Source organism: Mchenga conophoros, linkage group LG10 (genome assembly GCF_057382185.1).
Source record: "Mchenga conophoros isolate Kocher_MC1m ecotype Shallow Benthic linkage group LG10, M_conophoros_male_GT1.1, whole genome shotgun sequence".
NCBI classification, from domain to species: Eukaryota; Metazoa; Chordata; class Actinopteri; order Cichliformes; family Cichlidae; genus Mchenga; species Mchenga conophoros.
The window spans coordinates 12,184,142-12,206,798 of NC_140535.1; the positions used below are offsets into that span (position 1 = coordinate 12,184,142).

Genomic DNA, 22,657 nt, shown 5'->3' on the forward strand with positions numbered 1-22,657 from the left:
CACCGATGTCAGGGAAGGGAAGACCCAAGGCTCCATAAATCATATCTACAGGTAGCAGCTTACTTCAAACTGAATTAAATGTGGCATGTTTTTATTTGCAGGGTGCTTTTTTTTAAGCAACCAGTATGAGTACTGCAATTGATTTTGTGCTCCAGTACTCAGTCATTTACAGCTGATCAGCAGTGTTATGCAATTCATCGGTTTCTGGCTCTTACTTCCTCCTTCCACAGTGAAAATAAAGGAAATCTCAGCAGATGCAAATGCACTTATGTTAGTCAGTGATAATAATACGAAATCAGTCTGTATTTTGGCACGAGTGTGCCTGGTTTAGAGATGATCTTTATTTGTTTAAAACGCAAGACGAGGTGTATTCATGTAACCCCATTTTAGCTTTTCAGATTCACCCACGGAGAAAAAACAAGTTTACCGTGTGCCAAACTAATTGCTGAGTGCTGTTACAAAATATTTGTAGTATTGTCCTGGACAAATGCACAGTGCAAACACCTGTTTCTCTGCTGTAGTCTCCAGTAGCTTATTTTTGCATGCTGAATGGGGCGTGTCAAGGAAATGCCATTCTTTTAAAAAGCAAAGGGTATGGTCTTTAGACCAAATGTCACACTTGTTCTGTTGGAAATATGTTTTTCTGTGTTCTGACTTATTTTTACGCCTTAGTTGCTCAGGTTGTTTCATTTACCAATATAACCACCCCCCCCCCCCCCCCCCAAAAAAAAAACAACAACAACAAAAAAACAAAGGTCAATAAAGCAACACAGTTGCCTAGAATAACTTCTCTTAATAACTGCTCTTCAATGTTCTCACACAAGTCAGACTTGTGCCATGACTTTTATTTCTACTAAGTGTCTTGCATGTAACTCCAAACCCTAGTTAATATTAAGCTGAATTTACCTTCAAATAATAGAGATCTGCGTAACAGATCAGTACTTTTACTTTATTAATTTTGTTTTTGCTTGATCAAGAAGAAAATGTTTATCAGCGTATGACTACCTGACTCTGCTGGATGGAGTGGATTTCATGAAACAAATAAAACCCTGTATAAGTGTGGCTGAGGAACAGATCCATAATAGACTAAATGCTCTAAGTGGTGTTGTAGATATCAGACATTAGGAGAACTACCACCTGTTATAACAGACCTACTGCAGGATAAGGTAAGCAGTAGGTGTAAAGATAAGGACAGGATTTCCTTTGCAAAGCCCCACTCGAGCATACCACTGGCTTTTTAATCATGTAGATTAGAAGGTTAGCGGTTAAATGAAACCATCTTCACTTGTGTGAAGTACTCTACATTGTCTATATTGACCTTGAAGACAAAATGTTCCCTTTCTATATCAGCGATCTGTAAGAGGTCTATAGTGTCACATCACCCTTGAAGGAGCTTCAGTTCAGTTGGTGGTAAATACAGATACAGCCACATGCACTGAACAGTCTGGCGTCTTTTATGATATGAGTCATATTGAGCATGTTGGGATGTTAGTCAGTGGATTTATTGTAAACGGACTTAAAGTCCTGTTCTGATGTCATGCAAGTGCTGTTTGACGCAGTGAGTTTTGGAGTTGAAACACCTCACAAGTTGCATGAGTAACCAGAAAACCAGCATAGAGGTGGCTGTGCATGTTGTGCATTTCACTGCTGCAATGCATGGTTCTGGTAAACGTATATAATGTCAGCTTATCTTATTTTAGCTAGGGCTGTGTCTTTATTTGTAGAAACGTCAGTGATGAGCTTTAGTCTACAAGGTGGTTTGAAGTTAGTCAAGATTTTTCTTCCATGCTGTTGTTAGTCACTTAAAGGTCGCACCTCAAAGTTAAGATTTGTTTAACTTGGCACTGAGCTACTTTATGTCATTGCCACAAGTCTTTATGACATTTGTGGCACATTGTCTCTTCCTGTGTCTGAGGCCTGTAAGAGTTTCTTACAGGCCTCAGTATAATTTCTGGTAAGGGCTGGGCAGTGGTTTCTAAAAACTCCAAACGGGAAAGCAGAATAAAGTGGGAAATTGTAGAGAGAAGGGAGACAAAATATGAATAAAAGACAAAAGGGACGAAACACAGATGTTTTCTGAAAGAAGAAAGGGTTGTGGAGAACACTCGCCCGTGACACTTTGTATCTGAGGTGAGAGGTGCTAAATATTGAACTGCAGAGGTGCTTGCAGTTCCTTGCATGTGTCTCCCCATATTTCCTGTCTGTGTGCTGGACTGGACAAACATCCTTTATGTCTACTTCCATATTTACAACGCATGCCATCGGACCACTCGTCCAACTGTCAACAAAAAGCGACGCAGAACATTTTCTTTAAGGCGTCCTTTCATCAGAGGCGCTCACAGTGGTCAGAAATTCCCTCGTAAACTGTAGGGCAGGACTCTAAGAAAATAATTTACTTGGAAGCAAAGACTGAGCTTAAGTAATAATTTAAATACTAATCCAGGAAACTGGAGTCACGTCTTTCTGTGGCGTTGTTTTAAGAAGTTTGGCAATACTGACGGAGATGGTTTGCTTGTCATGAGTCAGGAGTGAATGAGTAACTTAAACATGAGAATAGATTGAGGAAGGCTTTTTTTTTTTTTTTTTTTTAATACACTGTGACACATCCCCAGTTCCCTAGTCTGTTCTGTTCTTTTAAATATGAAAAGATTATGGAACGCTTGACACTAATTGTAAGCTCACAGTTTCATTGTTATGGCTCTGCTCATTGATTTGGTGGTTACTGACTGGTTTGGCTGATGTGCAGGGATTTGGAAAAGTGGCAGTTTTTAAAGTTTGGGTCAGAAGCCAAAAATGGAGAAGTAACAAACAGGCATTGTGTTATGAGTACCGACGCTGTGGCACTACTCTTTGCTTCATTTGGAGTTGAAATTCATTTAAGCAAAAATGTAAAATTTTCTTTTAAGAGCCGTTTTGTGTCAAAGACACACGAATGTGTTGGACGTTGTTAAATGGGGTCTTATGCCTTAAGAGGCAGTTTGGTGTCTGAAATACAGGAATTGATGGTCTTGAGAAAAAGAGCAGAAAACAGCTGCTGAGCTTTTCACCATGACACGCTGTTTGCTCTTCCATTGCAACAGGTCAGGGGATGCATTTTCCCATAAACCTGTGGGTCAGTAAGGAAAACCACTTACTGTAAGCCTCTTAATCTATTCCATCTTTGCTATCCAACAGGATATTGATGTTTTGTTCTGACAACTGGGATAATCAGTGGAAAGACTTTAATTGTGGCTAAAACAATGGGGAGGGTGTGTGAACCTGTGGGAGGATGTAGAGGGGCTTAAGGTCATCTTTTATAATCTAAACAACAACAGTCATCTGCCCTTCTGGTCACTCAGCATTATGGGATGAAGTCCCCCCTTACTCCCACTTGCACATACGCACAAGCTGTTGGCGAATGCCAGGGGTGTTGCTCATATTGATGCCTTTGTGTAGTGTGCATTTCCTAGGAAGCGGTCATCCATCAGGTCATGTGAGTCTTTGTCCATCGCTATGGTTTTTCAGTATTCCTCCTGATTCACCTCTGATTCGCAGTTGGTCTGAAACCTGACAGGAATCCATTCTTATTGTGACAGTGTTTCAGTAAGCATTGTTGTTTAATTCATTTTAATTCATAAAATAGGTCTTTGAATTCAATATAGTTATTGCGGGTATTTGATTTTCTTTAGTCCAGTCTGCACATGCCAACATACAGTATACTCCTGCTAGAAGTGATGAACACAGTCCAGTTTTTAGCTCTCCCAGCTATTTAAAGCAGTGTAATTCAGAAATATCTTTACTGAGCGCAGGCATACCAAAGGAAAAAAGATTATTTTTAGCCTATAACCGCTTTGATCTCCATAGGAAAATATGTTTTTATATCTCGCAGGAAAGCTGAACGACCTGCTTGTTAATTGAGTTCATAATTCTCTAGTCGCATTGCCAGAAGAAGGAGCCCTCTGAGAGGACTATTTCCTGTTTCTGTTGTCTATTGCATGTATCTTTGTTAAGCATCTGGCAGCTCAGGAAAGAAAACATTAAGATGTGTAACTGTTTCTTTTTTCTTTTTTTTTTAAGATGTCAGGTATTTAAATGCGAAGCTCTTCAACTGTTAGACATAGATAATTATTTATAACAGTAGTTTAAAAAAAGCGAATAACAGTAACTCTAAAAACTGAGTGATAAGACATGACGTTATGGTGTTTCAGTCTTTTGAGTGAATGCCATATCAAAATGTACAATAAGAAAATGTTTTGCAGTTATGAAAGCGATGGGAAACTCTTGGCTTTTTGAAGTATTTGGACAGTATCGATAAAGAATAACAAATCACACACGACACTGACATACAATCATATTAATAGTTTAAATAGATGGGGGGAAAAAATAGATCATCCTGACGTTAGCCAAACTTTCAAATCCATAATAATCAATATTATTGGATTTTAATATTATCAGAAGTTCCAGTTATTAGAACTTCCTCAGAGATGGTCAGGAGGTATTCTGCATCTCCAATACTCAAGACTCCATATGATAATGTCTGTGTAATTTGAGGAGAAAAAAGGCATAAAAGCATAAATTATTTATTTATTCATTGGATTATGGAGCCTGTGTGTATCTGTTCTCCAATTTCAATAACATGTCAGTTTATTGGCTCTCTAATTAGCAAGCGTTGCCAGAGATTTCATTAAGTTTTGACTTTGGTATATAAGTGGAGGATTTCCTTGCCCTTATGTTTCGGTGAAATATTGTATATTTGGAGCCAACGTATCAAAAATAATGCCACAAAAAGAAACGATGGTGTAAATGAGGCGGATGTTTTGTTTGGGGATTTCTTTGATATTTTGAAGGGTGTACTGTGACTGTGCCAAGTTTTTAAGTGCTCTTCATTAACCAGGACACACAGATAAAGGAAACAAACTCTTCAAATGAAGAGAAATAAACTTCAAGTAGGTTTCAGGTGGCTGCTTATGGCCAACCTGGGTAAGTTCAGTCTAAGGGCAAATTCAAAAATAACCCTAAAATTTTTATCGCAACTCTTGCTGTCAAAGTGCATGAGGGTAAAGTCATTAACTGAGATTCCATAAAGCTGATTTGCATGACAGACAGAAGCAGTGAATTGCACTGAAATGCTGTGGGGGCAATTGAAACAGCAAGCTCTGAGAAAGTCTAGCAACAACTTTTAAAGAAAGGAATTTTCCATGTAAGAAGTTCAGCAAGCTGATGTCAGAGACAAAACACTGGTTAGAAGTTATTCCTGTGAAGTGAAGCAATAACTGCTGTCCTTTCCCTCCTAGTGATGGTGTTCAAATATATCACAAGTACCTATAGCTGCTCTTTTTTTAACACCAATTTTGCAGAGATTCTCAGGGAAACATGGACAAAAAGAGGTGCAGATCTATTGTTGGGATGAAAACTTCTGGAAAAGACATACTCTGATAATTTTCTAGGTACTCTAAAATTCAAAATAGCATCTCCACTAACCTTACACTCTTTAGATTTGCTCATCAGAGCAAATGAACTTTAGTTTCTCCAAAAATCTGGCGGGTTTCTTATACTACTATTCTTTGACGGTTAACTGGCTGGTCACGTGTTCCATGATGTTGTGCTGTTGACATTTATGTGCTTTTTTTGTGCAGAGGAGTTTTTTTGTTTCCTGTTCTCATGCTGTCCTCCCAGGAGCCCAGCATGAGTAGAGGTCTCTTTTTTTCCTCTTGTACTTTCCCATTGTAGTGTATATTTCAGTGGTTTTTTTTCTGTAACGCTACCGATCTCCGACCTGTATCCCCATGTGATGTCTGTGTTGTGTGTGTAAGGTCCGGGGGGGGGGGGGTGTCCTATTTCGGCGAATAAAGCCTTGATTGATTGGACTGCAGTTTCCCCACCAGGCAGGCTTGCCATGTCATGCTGCTAATGTGGCTTTTCATGTCTAACTGCACAAAAAAAAAAAAAAAAAAAAGGCACAATAAAGAAAATGCTTATTATTTTTAATAGAAATTTCACCTGTTTTATCACTAAGTAAGAAAAGAAGCCCGTGGAATAAGCATGTTTTGTCACTCTATTAGGAATTAATTGTTGAATACGGCACCCACATTTCTAGTTTTCCTTTGAGTTTCCTTTTTCTTATTCCAGATAAGCGGCACTTGTCCAGACCTGTCCCAAGTAGTATGTGCAGCATTGGAACAATGTGCTTGTCATGTTGTTTCCATTTTCAGTGGCGTAAATGGAAGCTTGTGCTCTTCTCTTAAAACTATGATCTCCAGTTCTCAGCCTCTGAAGCTTCAGCATATGCTGTGGGTGCTCACACCTACATGACAGTTTGACAGCTCGAGCTAGTGCACCGACTTACTGCAAAGTAAATATTTGACACTGTGATAGCCAGTCCTGAGAAAACAAAAGTAACCTTAAATCAGTGTAATCTCTCCCCACATGCTGCCCCGTCATACTAATTTCCTAGGCAACAGAGCTAAGATAGACACAGGTACAGTCAAACCTAAACCTAAATCAATTACGAGTATGAAAGCCTCCATAAACGTAACCATTGAACGCATAAGCATCGTTTTACTTTGCTGTAGTTGTGAATTAAAAGGTAAAACTGTGAACTAAAAGATCAAAAATGAGTCGTAATTATTTTTGTTGGCAATTGATTATCTCAAATGACCAATTGAGGTCTCAAATTTACAATTTCTTACAATTCCTTTGTAAGGAATTGTTTAAAAAGACTATTCGGCTCATTTCATTTGCTGTATTTTCAATCTTGAATTCTATTAGACTAGTTTTACATGGTTCCCAGTCCAAAGTAATCTTTGTTTATTCTATACTGGGCGTTAATGGAGCCCATCATTTGTCTGCTGTCTTCTCCGCTCTCTTCTAATAGGTCGTCACTTGCAAACAATAGATTTAAACAGCAAGTGGGTGGAACTTCAGTGCTCACGGCCAGAGCCGTGTGTCTGAGATGACTATATTGGGAATATCTTCTTCTTTTGATGTCATGCAGATTCAGCAGTAGAAAAAATGCCTGGAATTGGGTGTTTTAGAGCAGTCTCAGCACGTGTCACATGATTAGTAGCCAGCCTGCATTGGAACCTTAAATATAAGGAATATAACAAGGAAAAACATATTAGGTCTCACCATCAATATCAGTGTTCAATGATCTACCCTTATGGGTTTTTTTTTTTTTTTTTAAATATATATATTTTTTTATATCCATCAAATCTGAAATCTCTTCACAGTAGAAGCACTCACTCAAATAATCCATGTCAAAGTCCTCAAAGCTAAAATCCTATTTATGGTTCAACTTGTTCCTGTGTTACCTTGGTGATGAATGCGTCGCGGGGAAGCAGGCAGGATGTATCTGTGATGGTGGAGGAGGTGTGGGTTTTGCAGCATCATTGCCTGCTTGTGAGATGGATGTGGGCCTGAAAATTTGTATTTGTTTGCGAAAGCCTTGACCTTAGCTCTACAGCAGAGATGTGAAATGCACAGTCAGGACGTGCAATGCAAATAAGAAAGCCGAATGCTGCTTGGTGCTCATTGTACATCTAGCACAGCGTGTGCACAAGTGCATGCATGCAGGCAAAAGTCAAAGTGAAGTGCTGCTTTATAAAGATTGTTACAGAGGTAATAGTGCACACAGGTTTTAGGCACTGCTGAAGATGCTTTGGGTGATGCTGTTAATGTTTTACCGATCCATCAATTAAATGCATTAAATGGTAAAAAATGTTCTGTAGATGTCTCGGTTTGTCTCAGTGGCATCTATTTCTTACCAAACTGAAACTATAATCTTGACATCAAGACTCTGCTCGTGGCTACATTATATGCAATTTGTGGGGGCCATAGCATCTGTTGCAGAACTCTTCCTCTTCTGTGGGTGAAGAAGGTTTTATGTTATTTGAAGTTGCTGCCATGCTGCAAGTAAGACACCACTACGTTTGCACCGTCATGCGCAAAACCAAAATTTGTAACCTGCACGTGTAACGTCTTTCCCCTCTGTGCTAGTTAAACCTAACTCGGCCTCGGTGACTTGTGGTGTTCTTTTCCTGTTGGTTTTTTTTTTCGACATAGCAGAATTTTTCTCAGTGCAATCCCACTTTCAAATGACGCACTTCAGCTGTTGTCACCTGACACAAAGCCCCGTGTGAACCAAAGCCCTGTGATGCAATGTCCTCCTGGTGAAAACCACTACCTATGAGAAGTGAAAGTAGTCTTTGAAACATCAAGATGATCTGGGGGTCATTACATTGTGCTTTAGTGTTCGGTGTATTATTTCAAATGGAGAGCATGTTAAATTTGTAATTAAAAAAAAAAAAAGTTAGTAGCACCATTGTGTGCATTATTCTAATAATATGACTCCAGGATCCAATCTTTGCTTTTGTTTCCTAATTTTTCACTAGCTTACCGTTTTGGGTGCAGGTGTACGTTGCTCCCTGGACTTGTTTGTTCGTCTTAAACAAGAAAAGGTGTGGCCCTCTCAGGGGTTTGTTACAGGGACACAGCTATGTGAGAAAGATTTCCTCGTTAAGAAGAGAAGGAAGAGGCTAACCTTTCTAAAGTTTATGTAATCTAGGAAAAAAACAAAACCCTGTGCTCTCAAGTCAGTAATAAGTGGTTTCTTTCCATGTCCTGTGGGACAGGGCTGAGCTGAATTACTCCTTACTTTCACCCTCATTTAACCCATTTCTAAGCAAACACAGAGACAAACAACGACGCTATCCCTCTCACCGAGTTTCATTTCACATTATTGCGCTCAGCAGGATTTTAACACAGGGGGATGCATGGACAGGAAGTGCAGGCTCATTTCTAGACATGAATTTCTCTCAGTTGAAATCAAGATGAGCACCTGCACGATCTAGGAGAGCCTAAGAGTTGTGGTTTTCCTGTCAGTTAACTGATTCATATAGCTGAAAGGAGAGAACCATTTGTGTGTACTTGAATGTAGTATGAAAGCAGCTTAGAATAATTTGATATTTAAAATGTCATTTCCTTGTTATTCTTTCCAACTAGTGTCCAAAAGCTAATTTTTTTTTTAATTTACTGCCACCTATGGTAAATAAGAAGAGAAAATCCTGCTAATTCAAGAGTTTTTCCAAGGAAATTGCCCAGTTGTGTTTAAAATGACTTTATATTGCAGTTTTTCATCGGTAAAGAAACGACAGGTTACATTTAAACTAGATTCAAGCTTTCCAGTGTCAGTTTTTCTCCACAACTTAACTTTGTAGGGTTCGAGGGAGGAGCACCAGATATGTGTTAATCGTTCTCTCTAATCTCTTTCATTTAAACAGAATTTGTGTCATCTGAAAGGGGGGTGGGGGTGGGCTTAAACCAAACAAACCGTTGATGCATTTCTAGCTCTCATCAGTCTTACCGTAATATAGGTGCGATTTGCATGCTGACATAGAAACAGCGCCACTCTTTTATTAACAATAATAAACCAAAAAAACCCAACTTGCTCTAAATCTAAAATCAGAGACACTCAGAGGCAGGTCACTTATGATTGGCTGACAGATATGGCTGCCATGGAGACCCCAGTGTGGTGTGTGTGAATGTGGTAAGACACCAGGGTGCATATGGACCCACAGAGCCCTGCATGCTTCTAAAACGCTGTCAGCCTGGTACTTAATGTTCACTTCTCTGAATCCTGGTGCAAGTTATGTAATCTGTTGAGACTGCTGCTTTCAGTTCCTACACGTAAATAATAAGTAAAAAAACGAAGAAAAAAAAAACCCAAGACATTATGTAGTGTGAATTGTAGTTTGATAGAACGAAGTGACCCAAAAACCAAAGAAGAATTGCTGTGAAATGTGTTTCACTTTCCATTTGCTCTGAATGAAAGCTAAACTTTGCAGATCCGTTTATAGAAGCCTGGTTTTTATTTCACGATGCCAAAAATTTCCCCTGAGTGGGATCAATACATGAGGTTTTATTTTATAATCAGACCTTTTAGAGATTTTTGACTTGATGATGTTAAAGATTTTGAGGTAGTTTAAAGGGCTAAAATATTGGGGACGTGAACTAGTAAGAAGCTTGTTGTTGCTCAGCTGTGGTGTAACGCTACTATATGTGCTTATAATAATGTAATGACCCGAACTTTGCTATGAAGAAAAATCCATATTACCCTAATTCCGTTTTTTATTTTTTTAATCAGCACGAGCACCACTGCTTGTAAAAACGTGACGTTTAGCATAAAATGGAAAATGCATTATGAAATATAAGTGCTTAAAGATTAAGGCAAGAATACCGATGTAAGTGAGTTATAATTTATATTGTGTTTATTGATTAAACTTTATTAACAGGTGCAGAACACAACATCCTTCAAACTACAGTCAGTTGTGATGCTCTATTATGTTAGACTGAACACCAGTTTGGCTGTTTTTTACAGTTGTACATATTTAACTGAATTTATCAGTTAGTTTATTAGAGATTTCACACAGACACTACAGCGACTGTCAGATTTTATCACTCTTTCAGTCTTGACATAATTTGTGCACCAGCCGTGTGGCATCAGGGTATTTTTACGTGTGAACTCATTCGCAGTGAGCGGGCTGTATTGTGTAGTTGTCAAGTTTTAATCCAGCAGAAGCAGGAAATTGAGGGACTCTACCTTGTAAATGATACCCCTTTTCACAATCCTATGTTGCACACAGAAGCTAAATGCAGAAGACGTCTGCAGACTTGGACTTTGGCTAAAAGGGAGAACAAAACTTGAGAAAACAATGTTCCTTTTTTCAGCATGCAACATCTCATAACCACATGTTTAGAAAGCTTAGTTTCTGGTAAATGGACTAGCGACATATGTGGTCTGCCCTCTTTTATTTTATAGCAGGGCATTACCACAGTTTAGTGAGCATGTTATGAGAATATAATTTTCAGTAACCACTTCCAAATTTCAGATATGTAGGTTGACAATAATAGAGCTGTGAAAACACTGTTACATTCAACCTGCTGGTGTGCGAAGTCCTCGTGTTGATGGTGTTACTGTGTCAGATGGGATCCTTGTTTAAACCTGAAAATATATGCGTGTTTTCATAGACTTCAATAATAAGGAGGTTTTTAGCCTTCTCACCTGCCAGGACATGTTCTCATGACCCAAACTTGCATCTCCCATCCCCCAACCCCAATCGGTTGTTTCCTCCTGTGACCTCAAGGCATTTGTTTGTTTTCAGCTGCACACCAAAAATGAATAGAAACATTGGCATTCACTGAAGTGCAACAGCGTTAATACACCTTTACCCAGATTCTCAGTTTGTAGTTTCTTAAGGACATCATTTTCCACAGTCATCACTTTCGCTTCCTCTTCTTGCCGAGCGGAGATGGAAACAGATGGACAATTAGCAGGTGAAACGCTTTGCATTTTGAAACCACTTGATCTAAACGTTCACAGCATTTGCCAGGAATGCAAAGTCCGTGGTAGAGATACGTGAGGGGGTGCGGAGGGAATTACTCTTAAGTCACAGGAGTGGCTTCTGTTGGGTATAAAGTGTCGCTGTGAAACCCGAGATACCCAGAACCTGCGGGTCAGTGGTTAAAGGAGTCGATGTAGCATTATACCTGGAGGAGGATCACTCCTCCTGCTTTATTCAGGCTGTTGGTTCAGTCTTGAAGAATCAGACGCTGTCTGTTGGGGCTCTGTCATAATTACTCTTTTAGCCGCAAGGTCTTGGCAAAGGAACTGAGAGCACGTCACTGAGAGCGCTGTTTGCTCCAAGGATTTCATTTAAGGCCATGCTAATTGTGTAACTTTCCTTGACTGTGTTCTTTTTCCTTTTTGTAAGTTATTTTATTCGTTACTCCACATTTGCCATGATTTTTCTATATTGACGAGACTTTAACCTGGTGTCCTGTTGGTGCTGTTGAGTTTTCATGCTGTGTTCTCATGCGTAACGATCACTTGTTGGCGCATTTTTTCTCACAAATTTTTGTATGCAAACAAAAACACGCCCCCCCCAAAAAGGAAGTAGGGATTGATTTATTCAAGCGTAAAATTAAGTAAGTTAACATGTACCAAAGTTATTATACTTAACTGAAACTACACATTCAAACTTGTGAAAAAACAATAAATTAAGTAAATTAGATCAAGTAGTTAAATTTAGGGCTGCCCTTTGTCTCCGGTTCTGTTCATAATTTTTATGGACAGGATTTCTAGGTGCAGCCAAGTGGCGGAGGGCTTTCACTTCGCTTGGTGATCCCCCGGATAAGCTGGAGGAGGTGGCTGGGGAGACGGAAGTCTGGGCTTCTCTGCTTAGGCTGCTGCCCCCGCGACCCGGCCCCAGATAAAGCGGATGAAGATGGATGGATGGATAGTTACCTTTAAAGTAGACTTTAAAAACCAATAAAAACTCAAAAAAACTAATGAAACTTATAATCTGTATTTATTAGACTCTTTCCTTTTGTGTGGACAGTTTGTGCTTTTGTGCATAGTAACCCTCAATAAGGCCCATTTTGAAAGTAGCTTTGCATGAATTGCTCTTGGAAATGATCAATATCTTTTGCTGGCTGTTTGTACATTCTCTCAGTTCATCTACTGTCTGAAATAAGCTCTTCACTTCACCCAACCTTTAAGCCTGCAATCTTTTGATTGGCTGCCCCTCATAAAAGCGAAATATAATATGGGTGGGGCTGCTGTGCTTACAGCATCACAGTTTACTGCGTGAAGCTGTGTGCCCGGCATGGCAGAGCACAGTCTTTGGCTCAGAAGTTTTACTTGCACACATGTTGACCTCGCTGTTTAAAACTTGTCCACGTTTGCAATCCTCCACCATATGAAACGCAAAACAAGAGCGTAATGAGTCCTCATTAATCCTAAAAACCTCAATGCCAGTGTGTATTCAGCTAATAATAATTTGTTTGTTTCATTTTTCAGTTGAAGCTGAAAGGTACAAAAATGTGTGTCAGGGCTTGTTCTCTGGCCATGCATTTATCAATAAACAAAACAAACTTGTCAGGATGAATGGAGAGAGATCTGCCACTGTTCTACAAAGCATCTTTCACTCTCTCTTTGGTTTCTTCTCGTGTGTGTGTGTGTGTGGGGGTGTACTCTATCCTGATGATACTGTTAACCTGACTCCGGGGGAGTGCAAACTAGATAACAAAGCTTTCAGAAGCTCAACCATCAAGCACACTCAGCTCTGCTGCACAGTATCAGTAGCTGTATTTATGCAGCTTTATGGAGCAGCAGACACCTAACATTTTGAATTTTTCCTTGATTTTTGAATCTCTCTTTGACAGAATGCAGTAGGTTGTTGTGAACCACTGATAACACCTCATAGCTTCCAAAAATGCTGGTTCACTTTTTAGTACCTGCCCTGGTTCTACAAAAAGTGCCCTGGAATGTAAAAACCTGAATATCTGGGTATGCTGCATGAGACCTAATGCTAGATGGATTTCCCACCAGTGGGAGGTGGTCCATTGGATGTGGACTAGATGGCTACAGCACCCTCGTGTGGGCATCTTTAACAGCAGCAGTGTTTCTTTTATAAGGTTGTGATCTTAATGGTTTTGCTTTGTTTAATGATTCAAGTGAAAGTAATGCTGAATCTGCAGAGCTCATCAAGGCAATGTCTGCAGGTTATAATATGCTGAGATGTATCAAATTTTTAAGACTGCCTTTAGTGTTTGAAAGAAACATAAATGAAGGAGGGTCTACATAAAGCCTATGAATGCATACATAATGGTAGACCAATGCAAGAGGTCACTTTTGGTCAGATAATGCAAAACAAATCATAAAATTGATTAACTTGTTTTACATCAAGTTTTAAAAATTGTCCAATATGCAGTTTTATGTAACAATAAAATCAAATGTGTTTTAGAAATTGTATTTATAGTATTTATTTATGTATTTATGTCTGTGAGCTAGTGGCGAAAGACAGTATCCATTATCAGTATTACTGCATCCACTGTTAAAATCAGCTATCGTGTGAAAATAATGTCATGTTTCTCACATCTCATTGGTTGACCAGGTTTACTTTTCAGAACATAAGCAAGCAACACACAGTCTAGAATCACAGTACTTTTACTTTCCGTTCATTTATTCATTCATTCTCCTTCATTGGAAATGGTAAATCTCTGCTTTGTAGCTGAAAACAGTTATAAAAATCATCCCAACATCCCTTCTGAAGCTTAATCCTGGTGTACTACTAGGAGCCAGTCATATTTCTGACAGGTCCTGTGGCACTGCAGCAGTGCTCCTGTAATTCTGTCATATATCCAGGTATGATACAAAACAATACACTAATCCTTAGATTGGTATTCAGCTGATATTCTTTTTACTGTTGCAGAAACTTGTAGGTCCCAGCTTTTTAAGAGCTTGACTGATACTGACGGATATTTCAATCTCTCTCGTTTTGATTTTGTCTGTTCTTCTGTTAACGTCCCCCCTGTGAGTCTTCAAGTTTTATGGGGAACACTAAATTGCAGGAGTGCCATCTTAAGATACTGTTATGAGCGGAGGTTTAAAGTGATGGGATTTCAAGTGGGTTTGTGCTCAAACTTGAGACTCAGTAGTTTGTCTGACACAGTCTAATAACAAATACATGCCCAGCTATTTTCTCATACAATATTTCCATCCAGTGTGCACAGTGAAGGTCTTTGTTTGGGTGTCTTAGCTTGTGTTGACCGATGCTAAACACTAGAGTGCAGTAGTTCTTAATTTAGATTTCTTTACTGTTCTCTCTTTCCACGCTCTCGTGTGCTTTTAGTCTTTGTTACCGCGAACCCGATGGTGGCTTAGCACTTTGTCGGCATAACTTAAGCAACAGTTAGGTTTGTCGAGTACAAACAAACAGGCAAACTGTGTTATTGTGCAGCGTTGTGTTGTCACCTCATTGGGATGGTTTCACACATAAAATAAGCTCCCTGTGTATATGTGGGAAATAACCACTAATGATCTGCAAACTGCATAAATCCACATGTGTTTTTACTGCGCGCGCGCGTGTGTGTGTGTGTGTGTGTGTGTGTGTGTTAGAGTGAGTGTGAGAGTGAAACAGAGAGCGCACTAGCAGCAGAGCATATTCATCCTATGCCAGCTGAATTCGCTTTGATCTATTGAGGTCAATGTGGAAATCAACTCAATCAAGCTGTGATTGGACAGACACCAGATAAACAGCCTTTCCCTCGCACACACACATCTCTTTGTCCCTTTCTCTTCCTGTCTCCTTGACACAAACATGCCAAGGATTGTATTTAAGGAAGCTCTATCTTATCATAAATGGGTTAACACAGCACATACAGACACACACACACACACACACACACACACACACACACACACACACACACACGTCACAGGGGTCTGCTAGACACTGTCGTTCCAAATAATTGGATGGTGGAGGAGTTAAAGATGAGATCCAGGACAAATGAGGTGACAGTGGATCTCGCCTGCCAAAGCACATGCTGTGATGCGCGCACGCACACACACACACACGTTCTGTTGCCTTTTTTTGTGTGTGTAGGCAAAAGCTTTGTGAATTGGATAGAAGGCTGTTAAGAGTTGGTGTTACTTTAATAACACACGTTCATGGAGCACAGAGGGAGCAGGAATGGAGTCAAAGAACAGTGTTGGATGAATGACTCTGACCATATTTCAGGACTGGTAAAAACCTTGAGCTGCTGGACCGAGAAAAAAGCAGTGATCATGACAACGGCTGAGAGACAAATGACTTATTTTTGCGCTCGATTTTACTTCAAAATAAAGCGACCAGCAGACAGTAACACATAATAAAACAATGATCTCAGACATTCTCATTTAATAGACGCACATTCATCAGTGCTGCACTCGGGCCTTTTTAATAATGCATCGTCATTGCTCGTCCCTGCTGCCATCTCCCCCAACCCCCAAAACAAAGGGATTTGTGGGGAAAACACACATCTCGAGAAAATGTCATCATCAGTCTCCAAGGAGCATGTTTGGACTTCCTTACAGTGTAGACGACTGTAGTGGAGTTTATTGATTGGCATCTATATCCATATATATCATAACTAATTTAACGGTAATAAAATGCTGACATTATTGCAGTGAAATTCTAATATAATGTGTGTGTGTAGCAGTTAATCTGTAGATGTGAATCATTGTTGCTTCCACTTAGAGAGTCTCTGTGATTTGGAAGAAGAGTTCACTTTAATTCAGTGAATATTTTCGCTTTGATGTCACCAATTCCATCCGTGCTTATTGTCAAAAAATTTTTTTTATATGTTTGTGGGGTGTGTTTTGCTCCAGTGCTTCATTAGGCTTGTTTGAATTCACTTATTTGGAAACACAGCTGTCTGCTTCCTGCGTGCGCAGCCCCACTCACGTATGTACATCAACCAAGAATGCTGGAAGTGTGGGCGTGGGGGGGTTGTTGAACAATCAGGATGTTGAAGGGTTTAGACTCCCACCCTGGTCCTCGTCTTCTTCTTTTTTTTAAAAAAAAATTGTTTTCATTTATTTTCATCAGCCAGTTCACGTTCCCGTGGTTAGCCAGTGGGGTTGAAGGGAAAGAGTAGCACCACACACACATAGGCGCACACACATAGACGCTGCCACCTCCACCCAGTCACCCCCGCAGGCCTGTGGTCGGGGTCGAAGAGCAGAAAGGGGTGGATATGGTTGGGGTTGGTGGAGTGAGGTGGGGTAGGGGTATCTGGGTAGAAAAGGGAGAATAGAGGGGTGGGAGAGGAGTGGATAGCAGTTTGATTGGCTGGTGGGATGCTGTGCAGCCAAATTACGCACTCACACTCTAATACACCACAGTTTGACCACAGCGACTTCCTCCTTCATGACAGGAAATCTTTGTTGAAATTTCAAGTGAAGTGCAGGAAACACAACAGTCACAAAATGGGGAATAAAATAAATGCATCATCGTGTCTTTTTATGGAAGCTGGGATTTATCAGGTTCTTGTTAGTTAGAGCCTTGTTGTGATTACACACCGAACCAAGCAAAATATAAAGGAAAAATTTAAACGTGATTACAGCAGACCTTTTGGAATGATTAAGAAATTAATTGTGCAGTTGTATACTCAAAGGACATGCTGTGTGATGTTTTAGGAGCTTTTAAATTTGATAAAGCATCATAATTTTTGCTTTTTATCCACTTTGAGTTCCAGCTTTCTCTGATGTTTTGTAATAGCTGTCTATAAAGCTTACTTTCAGTTCAAGCTGTTAAAAGCTGTCCCAGATGCGTGTCCATTGATTTCTGCAGGGCCTAAATATGCCTGTGAGTATCACACAGTACACATCCACATCCAGTGTCCTTTGTTCACATTAGCTCACAGTGGGATGACACACCTAATCAAAAGCAAAGATTGATTTTTTTTCTGTTTTAAATATCCAGGTTTTTTTTGTATGGTCTACATTTCATGCTGTGCTGGCTACTGATGTGTGGCCTTTTGTAACACACAAGCATGTAATTGTTTAAATAAAGTGTCCAATTAAGGGGAAACTCTGAGTAGATGTTGTCTGTGACACAAAGGAACATCGTGTCTCTCCAACACAATCCGTGATCTGTCTTGAGGGGAAAAAGTGTGTATCTCTATGTGGATACACTAAAGAATATGAGTGCCTTACATCTAGATCTTGTCCAGCAACCACACACGCACACACATAGTAGAGGACTGCTGTTGAAAGTTAACCTTTATAGAGAACGACGCATTGTTGACGTGCTGTACTTTGAAGAGACTGAAATTGTGTGTGTTTGGGAGGGTTCAGAGACAGTTACTAATGGGTTTTTATTACACAGTTTGACTGTTTATTCATATTTTCTAAATGTAGCTTTGTGAAGCTCCAGAATGTCTTCAGAACACGCAGTTTGGTGTAAATACAGTTTGTGTGTTTGAGCATGGCATGTGTGCACTCTTTGTTTGGCTATCCCCGTTGAACGATGAGGTATTTGGAAAGAGGAGGCGGGCAGATTTGCTTTCAAAACCCTCAATCATCTGTGTGTGTCTGTGTGTCTGTCTCTGTTGGCCCAGATTTAAGACAAAGGAGGTGTAAGGCTGTACAGTAGATCAATCTATATTTGATGAAGTGCCACTCACCAGCCCCGTGTTCTTCTCTGCCCGCTTGGCTTTCCCTTTACATAATCCCATGTTTTGTGCGTGTACGCCTTGAGTTTGTGTGTGGTTTTTGTCACGCCTGTGTGCTTTCCCACCATCACAATGACACATTTATATTCATTAATAACCCTGATGTAGATTAACACATGCAGGAATACATTAAATGCCTTGAGACAGACACGCACACACACACGTGCACACACACACGACCAAGACAGGCTCATGGGATGCCAGGTCGTTTAACTCGTGTACGTTCCCTCCAGCTGGCACATACACGTGCTGTAGACTAACAAAGAGCAGAGCTCGGGGCCAGGTGCTCTGCCTGCAGAGGTTGGGGGAAGAGGCAGGGAGCAGTTGTGGGGTTCCTCCTGTCAGCCTTTGTGTCCTAATTGAAGTTTTTTTCTGCCTCTCAACCCTCCCATCTTTCCTTCCCCCATGCTGGTTAGAGGAGGATGAAGGGGGAGGAGATCTGAGGTTTGAGGGGAGCGTTTCATATCAGGCTTTGTTGTCGCTGGCACGATGCTCGTCTCCGATGATTGGCCTCCTATGTAGCACATGCCTTAATAAACTCGCCGGGCGTTGGGCCTGATGAAGAGGAATTGTGCTGTGCGGCAATGCTGCCAGGTCTCTTTCTGGGAACAGGGAGCAACAGGAGACCTAATGTGCTAATGTGCCCATTAAAGCCTGCTAATTTCAAAAAAAATCAATAAAGCACAGCATGACATTTTTAATTGCATATTGAAAAATTAAGATTTCCTGGATTTTGCGCTAGATCCCAGCCACTATTGTGGAAAATGCCAACTTCTTTTTGGGTTGTAATGCAATAAAATGCTATAATTTCTTTGTCACCGTCATTTATTCTAAAACACTGGAGCAGGTAGTAGGGTGGAGTTAAGTGGTTTCTCACTTTACATTCCTTAACTAGTCTGATACAGTGGGGGAAAGTGAATAAACGTTGACCCCATCCTTTTAACTTCTCAAAATAACTTTGAACTATTTAGTCCCTATGCATCTGCTTCAGTCCTCAAAAATTCAGCTGTGGCTGAGCTCCAGACATTTATTCTAAATATTCTTTAGCTATTGTTCCTGGTGATGCACACAGTAGACCGGCTCCATGGTTCTTCTATTGCCATCTATCATAGTCTGTATTATATCGTCTTATACACAGCATCAGTATGCAGGCACATTTTCACAGCACATGCACATGTGTGCGTTGCTTTCATGTTCTTTGTTGCCACGGGAACAGAACTAGCTTAAACCGTGACAAGTGAACCCGCCACACTCTCTCGGTTTCTCTCTCTCTCTGAACTAAATGACTGACTCTGTTTCACACAAAGTGTGAATTGTGCGTCCCAGCCAAGCGGCTGTGATCTTGAACTCATCATGTAGTACAGCTACGACTAGTTTGGCTCATAAAACCACAGAAAGACCTTTCATACTTACCTTTGTTATTGCTATATTAACAAAACATAACCACACAGTGGATTTAACATTAAACTTTTATCAGGGGAAGATAACCCAGTTTTTTTTCCTGAAGGGTGGTTTCTCTTTGGCTGTATATGTTTCCTCTACATTTTAGAAAAAGCCTCAGTCTGAGCAGTTAGCCTATTGTTAGCCTATTTTATATTTAGGATGTTTGCTGAACCCCTGACACAAAGATGTTTTTTGATCTTAGCATCTCATGCTGCAACATTGTTTTAATACTGACTTTCTTAGGCAGAGTTCTCTTAAAACTTGAGTAACATTTACCTACGTTTAAAGAACAAGATAAAAAATTCAAGCTGCGATGTGCTCAACAAAGTCAGAGTAAGCAAATTGTATCTACATGCAAGAAAAAAGCTGCTAACCTAATGCGCAAGGAGAGATGGAGATCGTGAAAGCAACTTTGGATTTTAGTGGGTTTAGTGGTTTCATTTATGAAGAGAGAAACTGAGATTTTGTCAGTTGATTCACATCTCGCAAACCTCGCTGCTTCAGTCATTAGGCACGGCTTCTCAATTCCGGCTTCTACACGCTGCTAAGACACTGGGGGGGGGGGGGGGGGGGAGAGAGACAGCGAGTGAGGCTGATGAGGCATTCACGCAGAATCAGGAGAGCGAGAGAGGAGGGGTGGGTGGGAGTGAGAGAGCAAGCCAAAGAGAGAGCGAGAGAGAATGAGTGCTTCTCCCTTTCCCTAGCAACGGTCGGCGGTGTCCGTCTCCAGCCTGTTGTTTTCTCTCTCACACACACAGACGCACACCTCTGTCTTTCGCTCCTTCTTCAGCTCTCTTGCTTGTCAGCCTGTTGGACCCCGGGGTGCCTTCTGACATTTTTCCCCCAAATGGTTTTTCTTGCTTCTCCGAGCGAGATGAAGGCTGCGTTTCAAGGATAAGAGAAAAGAAGCGAGGCAACGCAAAAAGCAGCTGCAGAGAAGAACTGAAGACATAAGAAAGAGGGAGAGCGACTGAGACGGGGAGAGGAAAAGAGGATGGAGCCCCTCAGTGCTCGCGGCCTGCCCCGGCTCTCCTGGATCGACACCCTTTACAGCAGTACGTACCTCTCCTCCATCACTTTACTCCTCTCCACTCATCACTTCTCATTTCTCTGTGCGCTTTACCTCTCCGTGTTTTGCCCTGCACCCCCCTCTTCTCTATCTCATCCGCTGCCCGTTCGTGTTACAGCCCCAGCGATCTGCACACAGGGAACACTTTGCATTTTCCGGACTTCCAATTAGTGTGCATTATTATGGCTGTCTATAACAAGGCATTCAACCCAAGGCCACCACACACACACACACACACACACTTCTTTTAGTGGCAACAACTCATGCCCACTGCCGTCAGGCTTTCTGCTGGCCAGTAATCATAGAAGCATGGGGAAGCCCAGGGATTATATAGTGTGAGGCAGAGTGAGTCATGCTTACAACCTGGAGGTATAACTTTATGTTCCATCCTATCGAGGACACAAGCTGTCTGATGCTGAATTTTTAAACCACTCCTTATTGTAGTCTTTATGCTGCGATGTAGTCTCCCCCGTCGTACTGTACACTGCATGAGAGCAGCTGTCAGGTTACGATGTCGATTAATGAAACAGACAAAACTGCTCCCATTAGTTTGTCACCTAAATTAGTCTGACCTTGGATTGTTTTTTTTTTCCTTTTTCCTTTTTTTTGCGCTTGGATGATTTACATAAAGTGAATACGAACTATGTTTTTGCTTGTTGTAATTTAGAACAGAGGCTGTGTGAAGCTCTTTGCAACAGTACACAAATCCATGCAGTCACAGCTGTTTGTGTGTTGTTGAGGTGTTGCGCGTGTGTGTGTTAGGTGTATTGGGTGCATGAAATAGCCTTTTGAGAATTGTCTTTTGCCACTTTTGTTACTATATCTTAATGTGCGGACATGGTGTGAACAGGAAAGACTGATGGAGATGGGGTTGGGGGTGTGATAAAGATGCTGAAAAACAGAAAGGTGAAACGTGGTTTCTGTTCGATGCTGTTGATTAGATACTTAAGTGAGACCTTGCAGTAGTTACTGGCAGTGAAGGTATTTATGCATTAGTGATAATGTTGCTAATGTACTGCAATGCACATGTGGTTCTCTTTGGGTATCACACAAATTTAAGGTGTGGTACTTTATTGTAAGGCTTTTGGGCTTCCTTTTAACTTGATGTGATGAGGAAATGAGTAATACCAACGTAAATGCCAAGCTGTGGTGTTACAAGTAGACTACCCATAGTTTATATCATGTTGATCAGCTTTGTTTGTTTGTTTTTAGAGAGACTTTAAAGAGTTGTTAGATTATTTCAGAAAGACACGTTTTGCGTTCCTGCCAAGAGCTCGAGAAGATGAATGCCACTAGGGCTGGGCCATATTATACCGTTCACGGTAATACCGGTATAAAGTTGGGCAACTATAAGAAAATAAAATATTGCGATAGAATTTGGGTAAAGCATGGTGGCGACGGAGAATAAGAATCAATCCTTTGATTTTTCTGAAAATCGACAGTGCCCCTCATAATCCCGTGTGCCTTATGTTTGAATTATGGTTGTGTTTACTGACTTCGAAACGATTTTATGTACACGGCGCTGTTAAACTTTTATATAACTTTAATGCAAAAAACAGCTGCTTGTTTAAGTGAAAATACATTGATGTTTTTGTTTTTTTTGCACTAATAAAGTTGTGGAGTTGTAAAGTATTTTGTCTAGTGTCAATTATATCGTCAGTTATATCGTTATCGCAAATTTTCAAATGTATATCGTGATAAATATTTTTGGTCATATCGCCCTGCTCTAAATGCCACTCTTGTGTATGTACGCTAAAGCTGAGACCCAATCTGTGGGTATATAGTCTCGTTATTTAACTCACTGGTTTTTGGGCTACTGTGTTGAAGTCTAGAGTTTAGCATTTTGACTGTTGCCTTTCTTTTCTTTTTTCTCTCCCTGCAGGGTAGAGCTATCAGCTAATGCTAGCTCAGTGTGGAAGGTGCATTTGTGGGTTGAGATGGCAATTGGATGCAACAGTGACCTGTTTGATTTAGTAAAGTACTTATTTATGCCCTTCCTAATGCAGCATCCCATTTTATGGGTTAAGGACTAACACTAAGACCAGACCTCCTGAGGCTGTGTGTATTTGTGTTTTTATGTTTTTTGTTGTTGTTGTTTTTCCCCCCCTGATG

The 22,657-nt window shown here is 40.5% G+C and overlaps 1 protein-coding gene across 2 annotated transcripts in view; it reads left to right on the forward strand.

Moving 5' to 3' along the window:
* Positions 1-22,657, forward strand: part of abr (ABR activator of RhoGEF and GTPase) — a 119,201-nt gene that overhangs the window by 1,261 nt on the left and 95,283 nt on the right. Inside the window, exon 1 of one of the 2 annotated variants that reach the window (XM_085288600.1) lies at positions 20,191-20,531. The exons of the other annotated variant lie outside the window; for it this stretch is intronic. Within the exon in view, the coding sequence (XP_085144726.1) occupies positions 20,471-20,531 (61 nt within the window). The 5' untranslated portion in view covers positions 20,191-20,470. Of the gene's footprint in view, positions 1-20,190; positions 20,532-22,657 lie in introns of those variants that run through there. 2 annotated transcript variants of the gene reach the window in all.